This window comes from Haliotis cracherodii, unplaced genomic scaffold, assembly GCF_022045235.1.
Source record: "Haliotis cracherodii isolate W230 unplaced genomic scaffold, xgHalCrac1.p SCAF_2, whole genome shotgun sequence".
NCBI classification, from domain to species: domain Eukaryota; kingdom Metazoa; phylum Mollusca; class Gastropoda; order Lepetellida; family Haliotidae; genus Haliotis; species Haliotis cracherodii.
Genome location: NW_027266275.1, coordinates 73,697,330 through 73,724,325, shown reverse-complemented (window position 1 = coordinate 73,724,325; position 26,996 = coordinate 73,697,330). Strand labels below are relative to the sequence as shown.

Here is a 26,996-nt window from a genome sequence, read left to right as displayed (position 1 = left end):
TACGATGCCCGGGACAAACTCACCTCCATCAGGTTCCGGATGCATGACGGTGATGTCACTCATGCTCACCTGGCCGAACATGGACCAGAACAGGCTGTAGAACGTCTGTCGCAACCTGCAGGAGAGAGAGAAGAGAGACATTTAGAGACGGTTAATGACAAGGGATGGGTGGGTGGGGGGTGTTAAGTGGAGGGGAGGGGAGGGCGTTGTGTGAGGACGAGTACAGAGGCTAGAACAGGCTGTAGAACGGCTGTGACACGCAACAAGAGAATGGATATACAATGAGAGACAGAAACAGAAGCAGAGAGAGGAAAGAGAGAGTGAGAGACATTTGATTGTGTTGTAGTAAGTGATGAACCTCTTCTACATAGGACAGTGAGAGACAGAAAGAGAAGAAGAGAGAAATAGATCAAATGAGAGACATGAGAGAGGCGCGGGGTACGCGTTCATGTTTAAGTGACTGCGTTGTTCTGCCTATTGAACCTCTTCTACATAGGACTCAGCAGGTGAAGATCCGGGAGAGAATAAGTCTTCAGCAACCCATACTTGCCGTAAGAGGAGACTAACGGGATCCGGTGGTCAGGTTCGCTGACTTGGTTCATCGTATCCCAATTGCGTGGATCGATGCTCATGATGTAAATCACTGGACTGTCGATTATTTACAGACCGACGTCATATAGCAACAACAAACAAAACAAATCAATTCCAAAGGTCCTGCATCATATGAACCCGTACCGGGGTTAGCTATAGATATACCGTTAATAAGGAGGTGGGTGGGATGGGTGTGTGTGTGTGTGTGTTGGGGGGGGGGGGGGGGGTGAGAGCGAGGGGGTGGGGTTGTTTGATATATAAACAATATGTACCGACCGTGTGCACCAGTGATGAGCTATATGATCGGTAAACGTGTTACTAAAGTTACAATAAGAGATACTTTGTTTTATGTAGGACATTGACGAGCGTGATGTTGGGGTAATGAAGCGATGCTGTGTTATATGACTGGCCATGTATTTATGGATGAATGGGAACTTTAATGTTTAAATCAGAGCTGATGGCTCGGCGTTTAGCATATTTATAATGAAATAGAGCGCTCGTGCAGCTAAGACTACCATTAGCTGCATGTACCCTATTATGCTCTGTGTTTGGATACCAAAAGTGGCTTGCGTTATACAAACCGAAAAACTAAATGTCAGTCTTTCAAAACACGTAAATCAACAGGAAATGTTGTGTGATATTCTATGCACATATTAAACGAAAATTCTAGCATAGCAATTACCAGCCCTCCCATGTGTAATATATTTATTTGGCTGACGGATCAATATACCCCCTCACGTCCAGCCCACACACCACGTGTGTCCGTCGACATCAAACGTAAGTACTTCAGAGGGAGATACACGCTAGTTATGTCCATATGACTAAGAAAAAGAAATCAATTTCCAGTTTGCTTAACGCATTCGAAGTGTAATTGTTGACATATTCTAAACTGCGGACATGGTTTTCCTACGGGCTCTCGCTCTCCGTAGCACCAGCTTGCAACCATCCAGGCAAGTGGCTGGCTGACGACTAGTCTGCAGGATGAATGAGTGTATCGGCGCGAGGTTTCCGATCGCTAAGTGTTGACCATGACGGTAGTTTGACAAGCTGAAAGCTCAGATTTGTAGCCCTGCCGTTTCAGTATGGTAAAGGATGTCAACTGTTCAATGCGGCATAATGAACAATTGCTTGATTCTCCATCAAAAGTCAGAACTGACTAGACCTACTTGTGGCCTTGCGTACTTGAGCCAGAGGTAGCAGTGTACAATTCAAGACGCTAGCTTAAATCCCCATACACATCCCGGCGGAAGGAAGGTCTTTGTATGGTTACGTGTGACAGACATAGGGTGATGAACAACGCGGATCCCAATCTGTCTGCTGACCCCTGTACTACCGTCATAACCCTCCACACAGACACGAATGCTCGGGCTCCTCATTACAGTGCGCCACCAAGCCGTCTACTTTTTCTGTGTGGTATCAAACACTTTTCAAAACCTCGCCATTCTGTACTTAACATTGAACTATGCCCACCTTAGCCGGCGAGTTTGTTGCTTTCTTTATTACACCACCATCTCATCTCCTCCCCACCCTCTCCCCAATGTAGCCCCCCCCCCCCCCCCATGTCTGGGTATAATTACGTGTTATAAATCTCCGCGGACTGAAGACAGAGTTACGACCCTTCCCCTGAGTGACGTAGTCAATCATCTCGCTGATTGCCACGGAGATCCCTACCGTTCAGTTTCATCTTACACGTTACCATAAACTCAGCGCGGCGTGAGGGGATTACTCTATTTGTCAAAACATTCAGATAGTAAAGCAATTGCAGGAATGTCAAAAGGACATCCGCTTGCTTTGCGCTTAGACATCATAAAAGACTATCTTTATATACGGCGTTTTATGTCAAGTCAACAAAGCCGGGTGGAATCAATGAGCTGGTTGCATCCTCCACGGATACAGCAGCATCTTGAGTCTCCCATCCACAGCGGGAGTATATATTGTGTATATCACATCGGGAGTATATATTGTGTATATCACATCGGGAGTATATATTGTGTATATCACATCGGGAGTATATATTGTGTATATCACATCGGGAATATATATTGTGTATATCACATCGGGAGTATATATTGTATATATCACCATATACCACTGATAATCCCTTGTGTATATAACATAGGGAGTATATATAATCTCTTGTATATCACATCACGGATATATATTCTCTTGTGTATATTACATCGAGAGTATATATTCTCACATGCCCTCACCACCAACTCGCCATACACCCTCCAACCGAGTGGGTCCTGAATCTCAGGAATTGTGAGGATCACTTGCCGTTGTCCCCAGTCCGTGCTTGACCCCACAACCTGGACTAATGTCTTTGTGTGCCGGACACTCCAGTAGCATCCCCTGCAGATGTCCCCCATAAAGACATAACTTCATTATCTGGCGTGCAGTCGCCATTAACGTTGATCTAAAAGCTTCCCTTATCGGATTTGTATCAATTGTCCCTTGTCCAGTTATAAGCAGGAGCTTGCTGTCCAGAACGGTGCTCTGTTTGATATACGAGGTGCAGTCAGAGGCGGGTTCCCGTGGATGATAGTGCGGCGTAGTCAAGAGGAAATAATGGTAGACTCTCGTCTTTCGAACATCACACAGTCATTGCCAACACGGGACGCGGCATGTTTCCTTCCCTTGATTCAAGTTCTCAACCCTTGCTTCAAGTTTCCGACCCTTGCTTCAAGTTCCCCGACCTTGCTCCAGGTTCCCCACCCTTGCTTCAAGTTCCCCTCATGTTTCCCACTCTTGCTTCAAGTTTCCCACCCTTGCTTCAAGTTCCCTTCAAGTTGCCCACCTTTGCTTCAAGTTCCCTTCAAGTTGCCCACCCTTGCTTCAAGTTCCCTTCAAGTTGCCCACCCCTTGCTTCAAGTTCTCTTCAAGTTCCCCACCCTTGCTTCAAGTTCCCTTCCTTCTCTTTAGTTTCCCACCCTTGCGTCAAGTTCCCTTCATGTTGCCCACCCCTTGCTTCAAGTTCTCTTTAAGTTCCCCACCCTTGCTTCAAGTTCCCCACCCTTGCTTCAAGTTCCCTTCCTTCGCTTTAGTTTCCCACCCTTGCGTCAAGTTCCCTTCATGTTGCCCATCCGTGCTTCAAGATCGCCATCCTTGCTTCAAGTTTCTACCTTTGCTCAAGGTTCCCTTCAAGTTCCCTACCCTTGCTTCAAGATTCCCACCTTAGCTTCGAATCCCCTACCCCTGCCTCAGGTTACTTGCTCTTGCTTCAGGTTCCCCACCCTTGCTTCAAGTTACCTCCCATTGTTTCAAGTTCTCTTTATGTTCCCCACCCTTGCTTCAAGATCGCCATCCTTGCTTCAAGACCCCCATCCTTCCTTCAAGATCCCCACCCTTGCTTCAAAATCACCATCCTTGCTTCAAGATTCCCATCCTTGCTTCAAATCCCCCACCCTTGCTTCAAGATACTAATCCTCTCTTCAAGATCCACACCCTGGCTTCAAGTTCCCTACCTGTACATATCCACATGTGTAAAATGTCACCCCCGCCACACTGCGTGTACAACGTCCCCACCGGGCCATCCACACTCAAGTGTACCTTCATCCCTACCGTGTCCCCATGTACAGCGTATCCCTCACCCATCCACACCACCCTATAGCTATAAACCCCCCCCCCCCCCCCCAACCCCCCCCCCCCCCCCCCACACACACACACACACCCACACCTACACCCCCCTCCCCACTCCCCGACTGCATCCAACCCAGGCACACAACCGCTTTTACCCCCTCCCCTCCGTACACCTTTTTGCAATCCTTTAAGAGTATTAAGTGTCTCCCCTACCCTGCTTGACCCCCACGCTCAACTTGTCGTCTCCGTGAAGCACCCCTACTCCGGCACAACGAGCCAGTGTTCAGCCCACGAGGAGCATGGATCAAGTGTAATGAAATCTGACATGCAAACGTCACTCTGAATTGCGTTATAGCGCTGCATGTTATCTCATAATATCGACTGATTGGCACCTAACCCTTAAAGTGTTTGCTGGAATTAGATCCCCAGAAGTATGAATGGCCGTTCTTGAATACCCCTGACAGCTTCCGGTCTCAACGTCCGTATATTCGCCCACCCTCGAGTTTGGAACTAACGATCTACCGACTGTGAAGCAGGCAACTGGAACCTGGATATGCTTGAAGTTGTACTTTAGCTGAAAGATCTATTTAGGGTAAATCAATCATGATTCACTGATTCGAAGTTTTCAAAATACGTTTGTTTACTTTTATGACATTTTTATTCATAGTGTGCCCGATAGCAAGTACGGATTGATAATGGAACATCAAAAAGACTCACTTCGGGAACCAGAAACATTAATTTGACAAGGAGCATAAACGTCCCTGCGTGTTTCTTACAGGATGTTATTCTCGGGAAAAGTACATAGCCTGAATTGGAATATATATTTTGATATGGAAACATTTAGGAGGCCGTTTTTTTTAGATTATAGCCCTCGTTCTACTTTCTGCTCACTTTAACTGCCGCGTGTAGGTAGTAACGCCTCGCGTCACGCAGACCGCTGTAGTAACCGCTAAATTACATCAAAGGAAGCCATCGACCGATCTTTAAAGACTGGAGGAACAAACGTAACACGTGACCTAAATACGTCACAACGGAATTCTAAGACAGTGCTCCAATTAAATAACTACTATTTAGGACGGGTGTAGAATAGCCTGGCGACGTGAAAAAATGCACGATGATGTAAGACTCATTGGGATTAAGCGAGCTTGGAATGGGTGCTTCATGACCCCCTCTATGGAAGCACTGGTCCGGGGATGGTCCGTCAGTCTGGGACTTACCCTTGGAATGCTTTCGCTGCGTGAACGCTGACGAGATTGCCATTGATCTCCATCTTGATTTTCTGCGCCCCGTAGTACCAGTACAAGTTGTGCAGGCCCACCATGAAGGCGAATAGTACCTGGGGTGGAGAGATGGACTTTGGTTATAACAGTACACCTCTGAAAGTATTACCGTTACATCAAGGCGTGTCAGCCTGTAGGAGGAAGGCCGACGCGAGGCAGGCTGAGGCATTTACCAATAAGCAGGCGTGTGCTGATGGCGAACCTAGAATTGTGATCAGAGCTAATATGGGATTCGAACTTATGATTATATGTTTCATACACGCTAAAGGGACACAACTCTCCGAAACTAATTTCGGCGCCTTAGACTGGTTCACACGTTCCCACCTGTTTGAAAAAAGTTGTCTTGAACTGTTCGTACATAGTAGATAATCATTTTCACATATTGTTAAACCGGACATCGTGGGCCATTGCTCTTGTTATTAACCACAAAGTTGCCAGGCCCAAATGTGTTTTTTGTCAGGCCGCAGTGGTATAACTAGAACACTGCTGATTGCGTCATAAACACTAATGACTTACTCGTGTGTATGTTGTAGTCACCGTCACCAAGTAAACAGGCATTGGCTTACTCACCAGGGTAAACAGACATTGACTTACTCGTGTGTAGGTTTTGCTCACCAGGGTAAACAGACATTGACTTACTCGTGTGTAGGTTTTACTCATCAGGGTAAACATACATTGACTTACTCGTGTGTATGTTCTACTCACCAGGGTAAACAGACATTGCCTTACTCTTGTGTATGTTTTACTCACCAGGGTAAACAGACATTGACTTACTCGTGTGTATGTTCTACTCACCAGGCTAAACAGACATTGACTTACTCGTGTGTATGTTCTACTCACCAGGGTAAACAGACATTGACTTACTCGTGTGTATCTTGTACTCACCAGGGTAAACAGACATTGACTTACTCGTGTGTATGTTGTACTCACCAGGGTAAACAGACATTGACTTACTCGTGTGTATGTTGTACTCACCAGGGTAAACAGACATTGACTTACTCGTGTGTATCTTGTACTCACCAGGGTAAACAGACATTGACTTACTCGTGTGTATCTTGTACTCACCAGGGTAAACAGACATTGACTTACTCGTGTGTATGTTGTACTCACCAGGGTAAACAGACATTGACTTACTCGTGTGTATCTTGTACTCACCAGGGTAAACAGACATTGACTTACTCGTGTGTATGTTGTACTCACCAGGGTAAACAGACATTGACTTACTCGTGTGTATGTTGTACTCACCAGGGTAAACAGACATTGACTTACTCGTGTGTATCTTGTACTCACCAGGGTAAACAAACCATGACTTACTCATGCTGTACTCACCAAGGTAAACAAACCATGACTTACTCATGCTGTACTCACCAGGGTAAACAAACCATGACTTACTCATGCTGTATTCATCAAGGTTAACGTACAATGACTTACTCATGCTGTACTCACCAGGGTAAACAAACCATGACTTACTCATGCTGTATTCACCAAGGTTAACGTACAATGACTTACTCATGCTGTACTCACCAAGGTAAACAAACCATGACTTACTCATGCTGTATTCACCAGGGTAAACAAACCATGACTTACTCATGCTGTATTCACCAAGGTTAACGTACAATGACTTACTCATGCTGTACTCACCAAGGTAAACAAACCATGACTTACTCATGCTGTATTCACCAAGGTAAACGTACAATGACTTACTCATGCTGTATTCACCAAGGTAAACAAACCATGACTTACTCATGTTGTACTCACCAAGGTAAACGTACAATGACTTACTCATGCTGTATTCACCAAGGTAAACAAACCATGACTTACTCATGTTGTACTCACCAAGGTAAACGTACAATGACTTACTCATGCTGTACTCACCAAGGTAAACAAACCATGACTTACTCATGCTGTATTCACCAAGGTTAACGTACAATGACTTACTCATGCTGTACTCACCAGGGTAAACAAACCATGACTTACTCATGCTGTATTCACCAAGGTTAACGTACAATGACTTACTCATGCTGTACTCACCAAGGTAAACAAACCATGACTTACTCATGCTGTATTCACCAGGGTAAACAAACCATGACTTACTCATGCTGTATTCACCAAGGTTAACGTACAATGACTTACTCATGCTGTACTCACCAAGGTAAACAAACCATGACTTACTCATGCTGTATTCACCAAGGTAAACGTACAATGACTTACTCATGCTGTATTCACCAAGGTAAACAAACCATGACTTACTCATGTTGTACTCACCAAGGTAAACAAACCATGACTTACTCATGCTGTACTCACCAAGGTTAACGTACAATGACTTACTCATGCTGTACTCACCAAGGTAAACAAACCATGACTTACTCATGCTGTACTCACCAAGGTTAACGTACAATGACTTACTCATGCTGTACTCACCAAGGTAAACAAACCATGACTTACTCATGTTGTACTCACCAAGGTAAACAAACCATGACTTACTCATGTTGTACTCACCAAGGTAAACAAACCATGACTTACTCATGCTGTACTCACCAAGGTAAACGTACAATGACTTACTCATGTTGTACTCACCAGGGTAAACAGCACCATGAACCTGGTGATATCGCCGATCATGCGCCCTAGGGATATCTGCAGGGGGCCCAACACCTCGAAGGCTGGCATGAGGTAGGTGGTGCGTGCAAAGCTGATGACGTTGGCAATGGCGAACAAGACGTCGGAGACAATCTCAGGGTCGTTGGCTTCCCAATGGAACCGTGCTGGAATGGCAGACAGAAAATCTTGTCACGTTCTTTTAAATCTTGTCACGTCATGCCATGTCCCCTTCCTATCCGGCAAGCTTATTTACCTATTTATTTTCAACCAATACAACAAAGATATACAGCGCTATTCCAGCACAGATTACAACATTCGAATCACAGACGCATAAATGTAGAGAGCTATGCCAGCGTTGTGAACGGTATGCCGATTTTGTACAGCTATATGCATATGAAGGATACGATATATGGACAAACAACTTTTTTTTATTACAATTAGGAGCGACGTTTCGGTGAAGGTTCTTACACCGTTATCAATCAATTTATCATCAATTTCTTGATAACGAATCTACACGGAAACGTCGCTCCTATTTGTAATAAAGAACTTGTTCATCCATATATTTTATCCTTATTAGTACTCAAACTTCTAAATGCTCTAAAGAAGCTCTATGCTATGCTTGAACAGAGTTATGCCAACGTTGTTCAGCCCTATGTCAACTTTGTACAGCTCTATGTCAACGTTGAACAGCTCTATGCCAACGTTGTACAGCTCTATGCCAACTTTGTACAGCTCTATGCCAACGTTGTACAGCTCTATGCCAACGTTGTACAACTCTATGCCAACGTTGTACAGCTCTATGTCAACGGTGTACAGCTCTATGTCAACTTTGTACAGCTCTATGTCAACTTTGTACAGCTCCATGGCAACTTTGTACAGCTCTATGTCAACTTTGTACAGCTCCATGGCAACTTTGTACAGCTCCAAGGCAACTTTGTACAGCCCTATGTCAACTTTGTACAGCTCTATGTCAACGTTGAACAGCTCTATGTCAACTTTGTACAGCCCTATGTCAACTTTGTACAGTGCTATTTCAACTTTGTACAGCTCTATGTCAACTTTGTACAGCTCTATGTCAACTTTGTACAGTGCTATTTCAACTTTGTACAGCTCTATGTCAACTTTGTACAGCTCTATGTCAACTTTGTACAGCTCTATTTCAACTTTGTACAGTGTTATTTCAACTTTGTACAGTGCTATGTCAACTTTGTACAGCTCTATTTCAACTTTGTACAGCTCTATGTCAACTTTGTACAGTGCTATTTCAACTTTGTACAGTGTTATTTCAACTTTGTACAGCTCTATTTCAACTTTGTAGAGCGCTAAGCCAACTCTGCGCCTGCCCTGTTGGGTGTAGTAGACCAGTGACTAAGTACGCCGTTATGATCCCGCAAAGCTAACGGTCCTATGAAATAAGAGCATTCGGGGAATGCGGTGAAGAAAATCTGCAACCCCTATTGACTTACATGCTTCCATGAAGTAATTGATCTTATGGTTCGGGTTCTTAATCTCAGCAACCAGAAGATGGAAGTATGTGTGGTTTTGTTGCATAAGTAGTTCTCTCGCCCGATTAGTGCCATTGGACGTCCTGCAATACATATCACTCGTGTACACCAACTGCGACTCATCATATGTATAAGCGATGTTATTACATACTGCAAAATAAAATTGCTGAACAAATTACATTGTTACATATAGAACGATTTATTTTATTGTTGATACTAGTGTGCACTGGGCAAAAACTTCATATTATAAAGTGACTGTGTATACTTCGCCTTAAGCTGAACTATTCATTCGCGTGCGTCACTTCTGATGTTTCATTTGGCAGTGAAAAATGTTCGATATCCTATTAGCATTCATGGAGTATATAAAGGCCGTGCTGTCAATTACCTAACGCCTGTATGAACGCGGCGAGCTCAGGGGATAACCTCTCACCAGTGACGTGGCGGGAGTAAAGACATTATTCGTCAACACAAGGATGGATGTGGCAAGGATACAGAATTTAATAGTGTTTAGAGGGGAATCTCGTTAACTCGAACTCCGATAGCGCGATATATCGTGTAAGACGATTCGTTTCATCGCCACAACATTAAGGTTATATAATTCGTTGCGTAGGTAAATATAACAGATAAGTTTAAATATTCTGCATGCCCGTCTATCAAGATATGGTCATTGTAACCATCACAAAAAATACGACAATGTTCATGTTAACATCAAATTCCTATCAACAAGCTGCATATAAGTTCTACGTGCTTTGTCTTTTCCTTTTCAAGGACAAAAATATTATCTAATATTTAGGAACCACTGTCGTTCAGGGAATAAATACATTTGACGGTTTTCATACGTGTATTTTAACACTATGTCTGCTGCATATAAATGTATCGTGTTTGAGGGTATTCCATCAGAATATAGACAAATGGCGTGTTAGAAATAGTTCGTTTGTGTGTTAGAGAGAAACATTTAGTGAACATGCAACGTAGATAGTTCAGCTTAGGCTCCCAGTTCGTACTGTAGCCGACGCAGTGTCCTTGATATAAAGGTCATGACGTATGGTTCAAGTTCTTATTATGCTGAAAAGGTTGTGCCGCGACCTCGACCTCAATTCATGCTGCTTCGGGTAAAGTGCGTACTGATACAACAAAGAGTACTTCGTGAACACACGACAATATGGGGTATGAAGATTCACTTCCGGTGAAATGCGAGACAATACGTGGTATGTGTGGGCTCACTTCCGGTGATGCAAGTCTGATTACGGTTCGAGCAGCAGACGACATGCGGCTCCGACACACACCAGATACACAACGTGCCACGCTACTATTGACAGTGTGCTCCGACTCTCTGTCACACTCCACGTGCATAATGTGCCACCCAGCCACTGACAATGTGCCCCGACTCTCTGTCACACTCCACGTGCATACTGTGCCCCCCAACCACTGACAATGTGCCCCGACTCTCTGTCACACTCCACGAGCATAATGTGCCACCCAGCCACTGACAATGTGCCTCGACTCTCTGTCACACTCCACGTGCACACTGTGCCTCCCAACCACTGATAATGTGCTCCGACTCTCTGTCACACTCCACGTGCACACTGTGCCCCCCTAACACCGACAATGTGGCCCGACTCTCTGTTACACTTCACGTGCATACTGTGCCCCCCCCAACACCGACAATGTGCCCCAACTCTCTGTCACAATCCACGTGCACACTGTGCCCCCATAACACCGACAATGTGCCCCGTCTCTGTCACACTCCACATGCATAACGTGCCCCCCCAAACACCGACAACGTGCCTCGACTCTCTGTCTCACTCCACGTGCATACTGTTCCCCCCAAACACCGACAATGTGCCCTGACTCTCTGTCACACTCCACGTGCATACTGTGCCACCCCAACACCGACAATGTGAGCCTCGACTCTCTGTCACACTCCACGTGCATACTGTGCCCCCCAAACACCGACAACGTGCCTCGACTCTGTTTCACTCCACGTGCATACTGTTCCCCCCAAACACCGACAATGTGAGCCTCGACTCTCTGTCTAACTCCACGTGCATACTGTGCCCCCCAAACACCGACAACGTGCCTCGACTCTGTTTCACTCCACATGCTAAACGTGTCACCCAAACACCGACAGTGTGCCCTGACACTCAGACCACCCCAGATACACATCGTGCCACCCAAACACCGACAATGTGCCCTGTGTACGTGACAGCGATGTAGCACCGTTTCGCACGTCGTTAACGACGTCGCTAGACTAGGCTGGACGCGCGTCTTTGTCGATAGAAAAACATATCGCTTGTGTGTACTTTAGATACAAAGGAACCTGCATGTCTGAAGACAGCATCAATCCTACCTCCGATATGAAATTAAAGAGGATCGTATTTATCAAACAAATACACACGGGATTTCATTCATTTCATTTGTTCATATAGATCGATGATTCACAATGTCAAGACGGATAACATCATTAATATCGGCATCGACAAAGCAATGTCTGTGTATGAACTTTTGTGTTAAGATATTTCACATACAACGCCCTCTCGATCAACTATGACCTATAAAGCACTCCGACATCATATATAATACAGTGGCTTTACTGGAAGCTGAGTTAATCACTAGGCGGACGCGACAAGGTCTCGTATCGCTTGAACCACTTTACAGCAATATGATGGTAGATGAGACGACGTAACTATGTGGGAATAAAACTCAACTCTTGTCCATGTCGTGCAGCCGCACATACCACTAGGCTACCTTAGTATTAAGATAAGACAACGCACCGCGTTCCTTTGCGTGTACGGACCCATAATTGTGGAGGTGTTGTGTATGTAGAATATAGGTAGACATTTAGAAACTGCATTTATCAAAACAAAAGTAGTGCAAATACATGTGTATTGGTTAGACACACATGACAACCAGGTGAGCTGTGGCAACACACACAACCATATGTCTCCTGTGTTAGAAGTTGGTGCCTCAAGATAGAGAGACGAACGACAGACACAAACACAGACAAAGCCCGGCAGAAAGTCGCGGTGGATTGGTTACCTGTCGGCCTCCGATACCTTGTACTCTGTGAAGAACCGCAACACATACGAAGCAAGATACATTGTTAGCATACTGAAATCCATAAAGTTATAATAGTCCGTGGTATAGGATCGGGCGCCAGAGTGGTACACCTGCTTGCACTCGATCCATAACACACCTGCAATGAGAGAGAGTTGGAGCTATCTACATGGCTAGACTGTGGGGTGAGAAGGGAAGGGCGATAACTGTGTTTACCTGTCGGCCGCCGCTACCTGGTACTCCGTGAAGAATCGAAGGACGTATGATGCTAGATACATAGATAAGACACTAAAATCAATGAAGTTATAATAGTCCGTGGTGTAAGCCCGGGCTCCTGAGATGTACACTTGTTTGCATTCAATCCATAGAAGACCTGCAATGAAACGGAGTAGAATAGATTCATGCAAAGTGTTACCTTCTTGCTTGACAAACGGTGCACATATTATCCCCGTCAGATACCGCAGGCCTTTAGCCTATCATCAAGGGCACGCAATGCGCTGGATGCTGTGCGTGCGTCTACGACAACGACAGTCGCGGTGTTAACATCGCCGCGTGTACTGGCTACAGTTCGTGAAATGTTTATCAGTTTTCCATCTAAAATATTGAATTTGAGTCTGATAAGAATCTTACTAAACCAAAAATTAGTTTTTGTTCTGAAAGTCTGTTCTGGTGTGCTGTTTCATTGTAAGTGTCATACACCATTATGATTGTAAGATCTAACTTAGACTGACGTCTTGCACATACAACTCATGTGGTTAAGTTTGCGTGAAACACCTTGGAATGATTGTCGAACAACGTCAATATTCCTCAAAGTCAGTATACTTGGTTTTCCGTGTTACTCTCCCAGTACCGGAAGTGCCATTGTCGCCATGTTCACCTTTCTATAAACATACACTAAGAGCTGTAGGGAAGAAGTAGGCCGCGATAAGGAATGTGATTGGTCACCATATCGGGGAGCACGGGTGGCCCAGTCGTCTAAGGCGCTGTGCAGAGTTGCGTCCCTTGGGCACGCCAGAAACCTAGGACTATGGGTTCGAATCCCGGTTCGCCCCGCTTTTGTTTCTAGGTTTGTGAGTACCATACCCGTGCTCGTGGGTTTCACCGAGGTGGTAAACGTCTGAGACCTGCATCACTTCGGGCTTTCCTCCCACATTAAGCTGACACGCCGCGATTACTGTTAAAAGCGGCGTTAAACCCAACTCTCTCGTTCTTCATACCGATATGTAGGCTTTGCGGGTATTTGCAAATGTTTGTGAAATCTTCTTAGACACCACACGCCCAGTGGAAGATTATGTGTGATCACCCTAATGAAATATTGTAATTCGGAGCATCATTTTTGTATGATGATTGATGGTTGGTTTCTGAACGATATTACTGACACTTTATGGGTTTTTTTGTGCAGCAATAGGTCAAACGTGCTGAAACTGATCGTGAATGTAAAAAATGTAATGTGATTATGCTGCGGTTTTCTGATTAAGTTTCTGTAAGATAGACAGCTAGATTGTTTTTATATTCATAGATGGGTATTGTAGTAACAAGTCTCAAGGCTGTGCAGACAGCGCGTCAGAACCAGAGTCTCATTCCTAGTCGCGGTGTCCACTGTCACAGACTGGAGATATCACATTGAAAAGTGCATTGTATAGACGCATTATGATATGATGACATCTGTGTCTCCCAGTCTGATAGTGACGTGCTGACAGCATCTGTTTCCCCTAGTCTTTGTTTCCCCAGTCTAATAACGCCATGCTAACTTCTGTTTCTCCTAGTCAGATAACGCCATGCTTACGTCTGTTTCCCCTAGTCAGATAACGCCATGCTTACGTCTGTTTCTCCTAGTCAGATAACGCCATGCTTACGTCTGATTCTCCTAGTCATATAACGCCATGCTTACGTCTGATTCTCCTAGTCAGATAACGCCAGACTTACGTGTGATTCTCCTAGTCAGATAACGCCATGCTTACATCTGTTTCTCCTAGTCAGATAACGCCATGCTTACGTCTGTTTCTCCTAGTCAGATAACGCCATGCTTACGTCTGTTTCCCCTAGTCAGATAACGCCATGCTTACGTCTGATTCTCCTAGTCAGATAACGCCAGACTTACGTGTGATTCTCCTAGTCAGATAACGCCATGCTTACGTCTGTTTCTCCTAGTCAGATAACGCCATGCTTACGTCTGTTTCTCCTAGTCAGATAACGCCATGCTTACGTCTGATTCTCCTAGTCAGATAACGCCAGACTTACGTCTGTTTCCCCTAGTCAGATAACGCCAGGCTTACGTCTGTTTCTCCTAGTCAGATAACGCCATGCTTACGTCTGTTTCTCCTAGTCAGATAACGCCATGCTTACGTCTGTTTCCCCAGTCAGAAAACGCCAGACTTACCTCTGTTTCCCCTAGTCAGATAACGCCATGCTTACGTCTGTTTCCCCTAGTCAGATAACGCCAGACTTACGTCTGTTTCCCCTAGTCAGATAACGCCAGACTTACGTCTGTTTCCCCTAGTCAGATAACGCCAGGCTTATGTCTGTTTCCCCTAATCAGATAACGCCATGCTTACGTCTGTTTCTCCTAGTCAGATAACGCCAGACTTACGTCTGTTTCCCCAAGTCAAATAACGCCATGCTTACGTCTGATTCTCCTAGTCAGATAACGCCATGCTTACGTCTGGTTCTCCTAGTCAGATAACGCCATGCTTACGTCTGTTTCCCCTAGTCAGATAACGCCATGCTTACGTCAGTTTCCCCTAGTCAGATAACGCCATGCTTACGTCTGTTTCTCCTAGTCAGATAACGCCATGCTTACGTCTGTTTCCCCTAGTCAGATAGCGCCAGACTTACGTCTGTTTCCCCTAGTCAGATAACGCCAGGCTTATGTCTGTTTTCCCCAGTCAGATAACGCCATGCTTACGTCTGTTTTCCCCAGTCAGATAACGCCATGCTTACGTCTGTTTCCCCTAGTCAGATAAGGTCATGCTGACAACGTCTATTTCCCCTAGTCTGATAATATCGCGCTGACAGCGTGTGTTTCCCCTAGCCTTTGTTTCCCTGGGCAGATAACGCAATGCTTACGTCTGTTTCTCCTAGTCAGATAACACCATGATAACATCTGATCCTCATATTCTGATAACGTCATGCTGACGTCTGTTTCCCTTTGTTGCATAATGTCATGTTGTGGTCGTAGTCGCACCACGATACGTTGTCAGTGTCTATTGTTGTAGTCGCACCTAGTTATGTTGACTGTTGCTATACTTAAGGTCATGGTAGTTAATATCCCAGCTACACGAGGCTATGTTCGACCATAGTTATGTTGACTGTTGCTGTAGTCAACGTCATGGTAGTTAATATCCCAGCTACACGAGGCTATGTTCGACCATATGCGCTGTGGTAGGTGTATTTTTAGAGGGACTGATAAACATTAGACGACTATTTCAGACACGATGCCAAGGCTCCGGGAGTGGCGGGCCGTGACCATGAAGGGGCAATGAGCGCCAGGGTAGAGTGAACAAGGCAAGTGGGTGATGATGGGGTCGGGTGGGTGGGTGGGTATTGAGGTGATGGTTGGGGTGTGGTGTGTGGGTGGGTATCGAAGTGATGGTTGGGTAGTGGTGTGTGGGTATTGAATTGATGGTTGGGGTATAGTGTGTGGGTGGATATTGAAATGATGGTTTGGGTATAGTGTGTGGGTGGATATTGAAATGATGGTTTGGGTGTAGTGTGTGGCTGGGTATTGAAGTGATGGTTGGGCTGTGGTGTGTGGGTGGGTATTGAAGTGATGGTTGGGGTGTGGTGTGTAGGTGGGTATTGAAGTGATGGTTGGGGTGTGGTGTGTGGGTGGGTATTGACGTGGTGGTTTGGGTGTAGTGTGTGGGTGGGTATTGAAGTGATGGTTGGGTAGTGGTGTGTGGGTAGGTATTGAGGTGATGGTTGGTGTGTGGTGTGTGGGTGGGTATTAAAGTGGTGGTTGGGCTATGGTGTGTGGCTGGGTTTTGAGGTGAAGGTTGGTGTGTGGTGTGTGGGTTGGTATTGAAGTGATGGTTGGTGTGTGGTGTGGGTATTGAAGTGATGGTTGGGTAGTGGTGTGCGGGTGGGTATTGAAGTGATGGTTGGGTAGTGTGTGTGTGGGTGGGTATTGAAGTGATGGTTTGGGTGTAGTGTGTGGGTGGATATTGAAGTGATGGTTGGGTAGTGGTGTGTGGGTAGGTATTGAGGTGATGGTTGGGTAGTGGTGTGTGGGTGGGTATTAAAGTGGTGGTTTGGGTGTGGTGTGTGGCTGGGTTTTGAGGTGAAGGTTGGTGTGTGGTGTGTGGGTTGGTATTGAAGTAATGGTTGGTGTGCGATGTGTGGGTATTGAGGTGATGGTTGGGTAGTGGTGTTTGGGTGGGTATTGAAGTGATGGTTTGGGTGTAGTGTGTGGGTGGGTATTGAAGTGATGGTTGGGTAGTGGTGTGTGGCTGGGTTTTGAGGTGATGGTTGGGTAGTGGTGTGTGGGTGGGTATTGAAGTGATGGTTGGTGCGTAGTGTGTGGGTGGGTATTGAAGTGATGGTTGGTGTGTGGTGTGTGGTGTGTGGGTGTATAGGTGATGATTGGTGTTTAGTGTGTGAGTGGGTATTGAGGTGATGGTCAGGGTGTAGTGTGTGGGTGGGTATTGAAGTGATGGTTGGGGTGTTGTATGTGGGTGGGTATTGACGTGATGGTTGGGGTGTAGTGTGTGGCTGGGTATTCAGGTGATGGCTGCTGTGTGGTGTGTGGGTAGGTATTGAGGTGATGGTCAGGGTGTAGTGTGTGGGTGGGTATTGAAGTGATAGTTGGGGTGTGGTGTGTGGGTGGGTATTCAGGTAATGGTTGGTGTGTGGTGTGTGGGTAGGTATTGAAGTGATGGTTGGGCTGTGGTGTGTGGTTGGGTATTGAAGTGAAGGTTGGTGTGTGGTGTGTGGGTGGGTATTGAATTGAAGGTTGGTGTGTGGTGTGTGTGGGTATTGAAGTGATGGTTGGGGTGTTGTGTGTGTGTGGGTATTGAGGTAATGGTTGGGGTATTGGGGTGATTGTAGAAGGTATCAATATATCTGGACTGTCATCTGCAGCGTATACCAAGGCGAGTTTAAGGAGGGGTTAGACTAATAAATATAAGATATACGAAGGTAAGTCTATGGAGGGGTTATACTGACAAAAGTAGGTTATAACAAGGTGAGTTGTTTATCGAGGGGTTACAGTGACAGGTGGAGGATATACCAAGGTGAATTTATCGAGGGGTTAGACTGACAGAAGTAGGATATACCAAGATACGTTTATTGAGGGTTTAGACTGACAACAGTTGGTTATAACAAGGTGAGTTTATCGAGGGGTAAGACTGACAACTTTTGGATATACCAAGGTGAGTTTATCGAGGGGAGTTTGTTAGGCAACTGTTGAATACATAGGATACGGGCATGTGTTTCAGGACATTGTCAGTGTGATTGATGCATTAGTTACCCTGCACAGCAGCGAGGTGGTGTTACCGCTGTCCGGAAGGTCGCTGCGAGCACTTACCTTGTCCCAGGGACTAGTCAGGTTCTAGAACACTGGTCTACTAGTCGTAATGGGCATGCGCAAGAAGGAGCAATAGGCTTCATTCGCATTGCTATAGCACGATGGTTGCCAAGCAACACCAAGCACCCATCAACATGGAAACAGGTGTCTACCCGCATGCATATAAGCAGAAGCAGAAGGCAGGTAGTATTTATCAAACACCTACAGTATGAGATCCATGCCGATAAAACATGCTTAGAAATCGCAGAATGAGATCAAATTTAGAAATGGAGTTATTATTCACATCATACAAAACATTTTACATGTTTAGTTACGTTTCTACATACATCTGGACATGTTATTCAAATGCACTGGAAGATTATTTAACTATTACAATACATACCCAAAGCGCCAAACATACAGTCCCGATAATACTTACCTATTATACACGTTGTCAATCATCCTGACACGTTTGAAGTCATGAATGCACATAATCTAACTCACATATCATTGGCTAAGGACATCCTAACGTGGCATTTTACCGTATGTGTTCCAAATCTATAAATTATATATTATACCGTCATATTACATTCATTATATTATTATAATACACATCTGCAGGTGCAGTAACTCAATATCCAAAATACAACTAACATGCCCTCACATAATATGCAAAATACTTTACATAACTATAATTGCCCTAACTCACCTAAATCCAAATTACTATACAGATGTAGTTGCCCTAACTCACCTAAATCCAAATTACTATACAGATGTAGTTGCCCTAACTCACCTAAATCCAAAATACTATACAGAAGTAGTTGCCCTAACTCACGTAAATCCAAAATACTATACAGATGTAGTTGCCCTAACTCACCTAAATCCAAAATACTATACAGATGTAGGTGCCCTAACTCACCTAAATACAAAATATTATACAGATGTAGTTGCCCTTACTCACCTAAATCCAAAATATTATACAGATGTAGGTGCCCTAACTCACCTTAATCCAAATTACTATACGGATGTAGTTGCCCTAACTCACCTAAATCCAAAATATTATACAGATGTAGGTGCCCTAACTCACCTTAATCCAAATTACTATACAGATGTAGGTGCCCTAACTCACCTAAATCCAAAATACTATACAGATGTAGGTGCCCTAACTCACCTAAATACAAAATATTATACAGATGTAGTTGCCCTAACTCACCTAAATCCAAAATACTATACAGATGTAGGTGCCCTAACTCACCTTAATCCAAATTATCATACAGATGTAGTTGCCCTAACTCACCTAAATCCAAAATACTATACAGATGTAGGTGCCCTAACTCACCTAAATACAAAATATTATACAGATGTAGTTGCCCTAACTCACCTAAATCCAAATTACTATACAGATGTAGGTGCCCGAACTCACCTAAATCCAAAATATTATACAGATGTAGGTGCCCTAACTCACCTTAATCCAAATTACTATACGGATGTAGTTGCCTTAACTCAACTAAATCCAAATATTATACAGATGTAGTTGCCCTATCTCACCTAAATCCAAATTACTATACAGATGTAGGTGCCCTAACTCACCTAAATCCAAATTACTAAACAGATGTAGGTGCCCTAACTCGCCTAAATCCAAATTACTATACAGATGTAGTTGCCCTATCTCACCTTAATCCAAATTACTATACAGATGTAGGTGCCCTAACTCACCTTAATCCAAAATACTATACAGATGTAGTTGCCCTAACTTGTAGGTGCCCTAACTCACATAAATCCAAAATATTATACAGATGTAGGTGCCCTAACTCACCTAATTCCAAAATTCTATACAGATGTAGTTGCCCTAACTCACCTTAATCCAAAATATTATACAGATGTAGGTGCCCTTACTCACCTAAATCCAGAATATTATACAGATGTAGTTGCCCTAACTCACCTAAATCCAAATTATTATATAGATGTAGTTGCCCTAACTCACCTAAATCCAAATTACTATACAGATGTAGGTGTCCTAACTCACCTAAATCCAAAATATAATACAGATGTAGTTGCCCTAACTCACCTTAATCCAAATTACTATACAGATGTAGTTGCCCTAACTCACCTTAATCCAAATTGCTATACAGATGTAGTTACCCTTACTCACCTAAATCCAAATTACTATACAGATGTAGTTGCCCTAACTCACCTAAATCCAAAATACTATACAGATGTAGGTGCCCTAACTAACCTAAATCCAAAATACTAAACAGATGTAGTTGCCCTATCTCACCTTAATCCAAAATACTATACAGATGTAGGTGCCCTAACTCACCTTAATCCAAATTACTATACAGATGTAGTTGCCCTATCTCACCTAAATTCAAATTACTATACAGATGTAGGTGCCCTAACTCACCTTAATCCAAAATACTATACAGATGTAGTTGCCCTAACTTGTAGGTGCCCTTACTCACCTATATCCAAAATATTATACAGATGTAGTTGCCCTAACTCACCTAAATCCAAATTACTATATAGATGTAATTGCCCTAACTCACCTAAATCCAAATTACTATACAGATGTAGGTGCCCTAACTCACCTAAATCCAAAATACTATACAGATGTAGTTGCCCTAACTCACCTTAATCCAAAATACTATACAGATGTAGTTGCCCTAACTCACCAAGTATACAAAATACTATACGGATGTAGTTGCCATAACTGACCAAATATCCAAAATACTATACAGATGTAGTTGCCCTAACTCACCTAAATCCAAAATACTAAACAGATGTAGGTGCCCTAACTCACCGAATGTCCACATTACTAAACAGATGTAGTTGCCCTAACTCACCAAATATCCAAAATACTATAATTATCTATACGTGCAGTAGCTCACCTAATATCCAAAATACTATACAGATCTGCACATGAGTGATGAGAGTACTCGCTGGGCGGAGGGTTTCCTTCAAGATATTCTGTATCTTCTCCTCGCTGCTGAGATGGGCGTACTTGGTTTCATTAATCTCAGTGGTGGAGGTGATTGTCTCCCCTGACTCGGTGATGCGGAACGTGGCGGCCGCCAGGAGGATGAGGAAACAGATGTGTGACGTCGTGTGCGTGATGAACTTCGTCACTGGGCAGCGCATGATGCGCCCAAACTGAAGGGAGAATTAGAGATAGTGTACATAGTGTGTGTGAGTGGTTGGGTAGACTGGTCTGCTCAAGCCACACAGAAAACAGGGTACGATTCCTCACACTGATCAATGATGTGAAACCCGTGATTGTTTGTTTTTTGCTTAACGCCGCACTCAGCAATATTCCAGCTATATGACGGTGGTCTGTGAAAAATAGAGTCTGGACCAAACAATCCAGTGACTGACATCATTAGCATCGATCTACGCAATTGGGATACGATGACATGCATCAACCAAGTCAGCGAGCCTGACCCCCAGGTCCCCGTCTCAATGGTCTGTCGCGTTAATTATCATTCACCAATTATTAGTGTGACCAAACCGATGGCACCGGTCATAAACACATGCAAAAGAGAGTCAAGAGTTCACTTGAATATAACACGTGAACATATGGTAATACATACTCAAAATACACTTTGCATCGAACATGAATGTCCCCTAACTGTCCACCACAAATGCTTTACTAAGGGCTTTTAATGTCGTAACCGTTGTCGAACTCGTATGTCTTTGAAATCTTGGTAAAAGGTGCATGCTCGATTGTACCGGAAAAGTTGTGAAATGTTAACACCAAGGGCTGTAGCTACAGTAATATTGCTGGCCATAAAGGGAGAGCTGAGTATTGGAAAGTTGAAGTCATACCTCTTGTCATACAGTTTTTTTAAGAATTTGGGGTAAAGGTACCTCATGGCGACGTATGCAATTAATAGTCACATGCGATAACAAGAATTGCAACAGGAACGACAGAACGACGTGACGCCATGACGACGTTATTCTTACGTGACTTCGTCTTTGTCACTGTGGCCATAGAGCAAAGAGAATGATATCTCTCCTCGCTGCAATAATTGCAATGATCCGGTACCCGAACCTGAAAAATGTCACGTTCTCGAATGGTCTTGTTTTAACTTCAGTAACAACCTTAGAAATACAGTATTAAAGAGCGAAAATAAATGTTCGATTTTTACAGTGTTAGGTCCAATTATGTTCGCTTCAAACTGTTTTTCAGTGTTCTATAAACAGATCATCTCCCACTGCATAGACGGGGTTCAGCTGACCAATCTAAGTGACGACTGAAACGCGTTTTTACTGAATCTTTAGCATCTGTAATTTCCATTGTCTCTCGAGGGAACGAGGGTCCTGATAGGGCATATTGTACAAACTATCGCAAGATGAGTCATGTATCGTAAGTGTTCCTAATCGTACTCAAATCTCGTAAAGGTCGTAAACGTAACGACGGTGTGGTCAGTCTGGCCCTTTATGCTGTCGTAGATGTATCACAACACTGGGGAACGTCCAGGTAACTTGCACAGCTTGGGTCCGATCCGTTTGTGTCATAGGCGATACACTGCCGGACAAACCAAAGTACACACCCATGGTAGCTACAATAAAACGAACTAGAAATGCTTATTCGAGTGTGATGTGATGAGCAGGTTGAAGCAGGCATTGACATGATCAGTTTGAGCAGGTTACAGAACGCAAAAAAATCAGCCTAGTAACGTTCAGATAACGTTTGTAATTTTTTGGGTGAAATCCAATTTTCAAGTGTATACTTTCTTTTGACCGTCAGACTACTTTCTCGGCAATTATGTCATTAGTCATTCTCGAAAGCCGCACAGACGTGGTCTGGTTCGACGATCACTGGGTTCCGAATGTCATACAAGTCCAATGTGACACAGGTCGCACACGACGACTGGGGCAATTGTGGCCCACTTATAGGGAGACTGATTTAACATCAGTACTTAAACCTTAATTCTCCATTGCCGGGTGGATTCACGAAGGCTCTGTTTCTAAGGATGGAAGAGGTGATGGATATTCATGAAGGCTCTGTTTCTAAGAATGGACAGGTGATGGATATTCATGAAGGCTCTGTTTCTAAGGATGGACAGTTGGTTGATATTCATGTAGATATTTGGCAGTTTCTTTGGCCTAAGAATTAAACAACAGTTGACGGATTGTACATCATTCACAAACATACGCGTCCTCGTGATCTACCGGCAGATACGCGTGTGTGTAACTCGCAGATATAATCGCACCGATATAATACCCAAATTCAGGACAGAGTCCATCATCCCACAGTCAAAAGGTCTTTAATTCAATCATGAAGGTGCTGTGCCACTGTTTCCATTCCCGATAATATACTTCTGAGTTCATGGTTGGTGTGCTTTCTTTATTCTTATCCGATTTAATCGTCGCTGATTGTCCTCAGGAAGTTGAAGAGACTTACACGGCATGACTTTCATTTTAACAATGAAATGGGTTCACTTTTGATAAGGAGCCAAGTGATTTCAATCTGACAGTGAAAAAACGTTAATCCGGTCTCAGTTATTGGCAGCGACTCCTCTGGTTGAGTTAGACATTACAGTGACAATAAATACCCCATCGATTGCCCACTGCCAGCATCCCATTGCCTTGCTCCTCTCACGGTAATGACGGACCAGCAATGTTAGGAGTCTGTAGATGGTCCCTACCGACGATAGCGCACATATCTGAATACACATCTAACCGCTCCTAGCTTAGAAGGAAGATCTAGATTTAAGACAAGTCTTTAAATTAGCTTTAGAGAGTGAATTTTAAGATGTTGAAGTGACTGATTTGGGAAAAAAAAGGTCAAGGGAAGATGTGTTAGGAAAAGAAGTAGGGTGTGGAGTGCTGGGTAAGATTGATCGCCTGACGCAGCGCCACGGGGAGATTTAGAACCATCTTGGAAACCAATAGGATGCAGAGTCCACTGATGACCGGTCGGTGCATCAGGCTGTACTGATTTATAGACTTAAAGAGGTTGTGTATCGATAACCAATCATTCCCGCCTTATAACCGGAAACAATCAGCGGACATTATACTGGCGCATGCTGGGTAGGCCAGTTCTGACGATGTTGTAAGTCACGTGACATCATGCCTGGCTGCTTCCCCGGATGAAGAGTACCATGTTAAATGTGCAGATGCAATATGGATGAGAGTGACTCAAAATAGCAACAGAGAAAGAATAATGCTAAAAAGACAGGCATGAAATTAATCCAATATATCACAAATAAGCTTAGTATCTAGTACATGTGATTCCTATTAATGAAGTAATGATCATAAAGCGCAATCGATTTAAGGAATGAACTTGAGAAAAATTGAAAGCACATGTCAGAATTCGAATCCAGATCTAATGGCTTCAAAGCGCTGCCATGCTTTCGCATAGTGTTCAGTACGTCCGTCAGCATCCCCGTCATGTCGGAGACGCATAAGCCGCCGCAGTGAAGGAAATACAGTCAACATGAGGTAAACCTCATTTGAAAATAAGACACATAAACAGTCGGCTAGGCTGCCTTATCTACATGAACAGGCCGATACATTGATATTTTCTGTCGTTATTCTTTGCGTGACTGATTGCTTTGAACGTAGTGGATCAGCCAGCAGACTCCAATACAGCTCCAGTTGATACATGCGCAGTTTCATCATGAAGCTCCTGCGTTTCTGTCACAATGACGAGTTCGATCTCCACTTGTCGACGTTAAAAATCGCATATACTTGAAGGCGCAGAGATAACACCAATAAACACCATTGTATGCATGTCGTATACCAAGGACCGCCTCCGTGGTCTAGTGGTAGAGCGTCCGCCCGGAGAGCGGAAGGTCCGGTGCTCGATCTCCGACCGCGTCATACCAAAAGACGTTAAAAGATGGTATCTCAGTGAGCTGGCACTATAAATCGGCATCAGTCCGGACTAGTACAAGCAGCCACACACACACGCGCGTGCATGCACGCCGCTATATAAGTGCAATAATCTTGGACGCGACGATAAACCCCATTTCACCTCACCTCACTTATACCAAGCGTTACCCAGCACCTCGCAGTGTCGGGGTTCGCCAGCATTCATCAGGGCCATCAGTTTGTACATGACGTAGTATCAGGTTACAGTATACATGTCAAAATGTCATTGGCATTACATTCAACATGACGTTATGCCAGGACCATGGAAGTATTTGTAATTTGACTTTCCGATTCCCGTGATCGGATTGGAACACAGGACCCCTTGCTTTCATGACTAAAGAGGTTAAACCATCAGCAAGCTGACAAGGTAGGGATACGATCTGTGGATTGTCCACGTTCTGCTAACAAATGTCATGGTCATTCCAGTATACATGACGTAATGTCATGGTCATTCCAGTATACATGATGTAATGTCAGAGTAATAGCAGTATACAATACGTAATATCAGGGTCAGAGACGTATACATGACGTAATGTCAGGGCCATAACAATATGCATGACGTAATGTCTGGATCATAGCAGTATACATGACGTAATGTCAGGGTCATAGCAGTATACATGACGTAATGTCTGGATCATAGCAGTATACATGACGTAATGTCAGGGCCATAACAATATGCATGACGTAATGTCTGGATCATAGCAGTATACATGACGTAATGTCAGGGTCATAGCAGTATACATGACGTAATGTCTGGATCATAGCAGTATACATGACGTAATGTCAGGGTCATAACAGTATACATGATGTAATGTCTGGGCCATAACAGTTTACATGATGTAATGTCAGGGTCATAGCAGTATACATGACGTAATGTCTGGGCCATAACAATATGCATGACGTAATATCAGAGTCATAGCAGTATACATGACGTAATGTCTGGGTCATAACAGTTTACATGACGTCATGTCAGCGTCAAAACAGTATACGACGTAATGTTAGGGTTAAAGCAGTATACATGACGTAATGTCTGGGCCATAAAAATATGCATGATGCAATGTCCGGATCATAACAGTATACATGGCGTAATGTCTGGGTCATAACAGTATGCATGACGTAATGTCAGCGTCAAAACAGTATACGATGTAATGTTAGGGTTAAAGCAGTATACATGACGTAATGTCAGGGCCATAACAATATGCATTATGTAATGTCTCGATCATAACAGTATACATGGCGTAATGTCTGGGTCATAACAGTATACATGACGTAATGTCAGGCTCATAACAGTATATATGGCGTAATGTCTGGGTCACAGCAGAATACATGACGTAATGTCCGGATCAGAGCAGTATACATGACGTGATGTCTTGATCATAGCAGTATACATGACGTAATGTCAGGGTTATAGCCGTATACATGACGTAATGTCAGGGTTATAGCAGTATACATGACGTTATGTCAGGGTTATAGCAGTATACATGACGTAATGTCAGGGTTATAGCAGTATACATGACGTTATGTCAGGGTCATAACAATATACGACGCCATGTCAGGGTCATAGCAGTATACATGACGTAATGTCAGGGTTATAGCAGTATACATGACGTAATGTCAGGGTTATAGCAGTATACATGACGTTATGTCAGGGTTATAGCAGTATACATGACGTAATGTCAGGGTTATAGCAGTATACATGACGTAATGTCAGGGTTATAGCAGTATACATGACGTTATGTCAGGGTCATAACAATATACGACGCCATGTCAGGGTCAGAGCAGTATACATGACGTAATGTTAAATTTATATTGTATCTACTACCTAAGTGTTGAATTTAAATTGTATCTACTACCTAAGTGTTAAATTCAAATTGTAACGTCTACCTAAGTGTTAAATTCAAATTGTATCTACTACGTAAGTGTGAAATTCAAATTTTAACTTCTACCTAAGTGTTAAATTCAAATTGTATCTACTACGTAAGTGTTGAATTTAAATTGTATCTATTA

At 43.8% G+C, this 26,996-nt stretch overlaps 1 protein-coding gene across 3 annotated transcripts in view; it reads right to left on the bottom strand.

Annotated features, from left to right (window-relative positions):
• Window positions 1-26,996, bottom strand: part of LOC139469619 (short transient receptor potential channel 7-like) — a 177,458-nt gene that overhangs the window by 14,563 nt on the left and 135,899 nt on the right. For 2 of the 3 annotated variants that reach the window (XM_071251841.1, XM_071251839.1), the window contains 6 exons: window positions 21,002-21,263; window positions 12,827-12,983; window positions 9,515-9,636; window positions 8,028-8,212; window positions 5,388-5,506; window positions 24-115 (listed from right to left, as the gene is read on the bottom strand). In XM_071251841.1, coding sequence (XP_071107942.1) covers window positions 24-115; window positions 5,388-5,506; window positions 8,028-8,212; window positions 9,515-9,636; window positions 12,827-12,983; window positions 21,002-21,263 — 937 coding nt within the window. Of the gene's footprint in view, window positions 1-23; window positions 116-5,387; window positions 5,507-8,027; window positions 8,213-9,514; window positions 9,637-12,592; window positions 12,750-12,826; window positions 12,984-21,001; window positions 21,264-26,996 lie in introns of all 3 variants that reach the window. The other variant, XM_071251840.1, reaches the window with a different exon arrangement.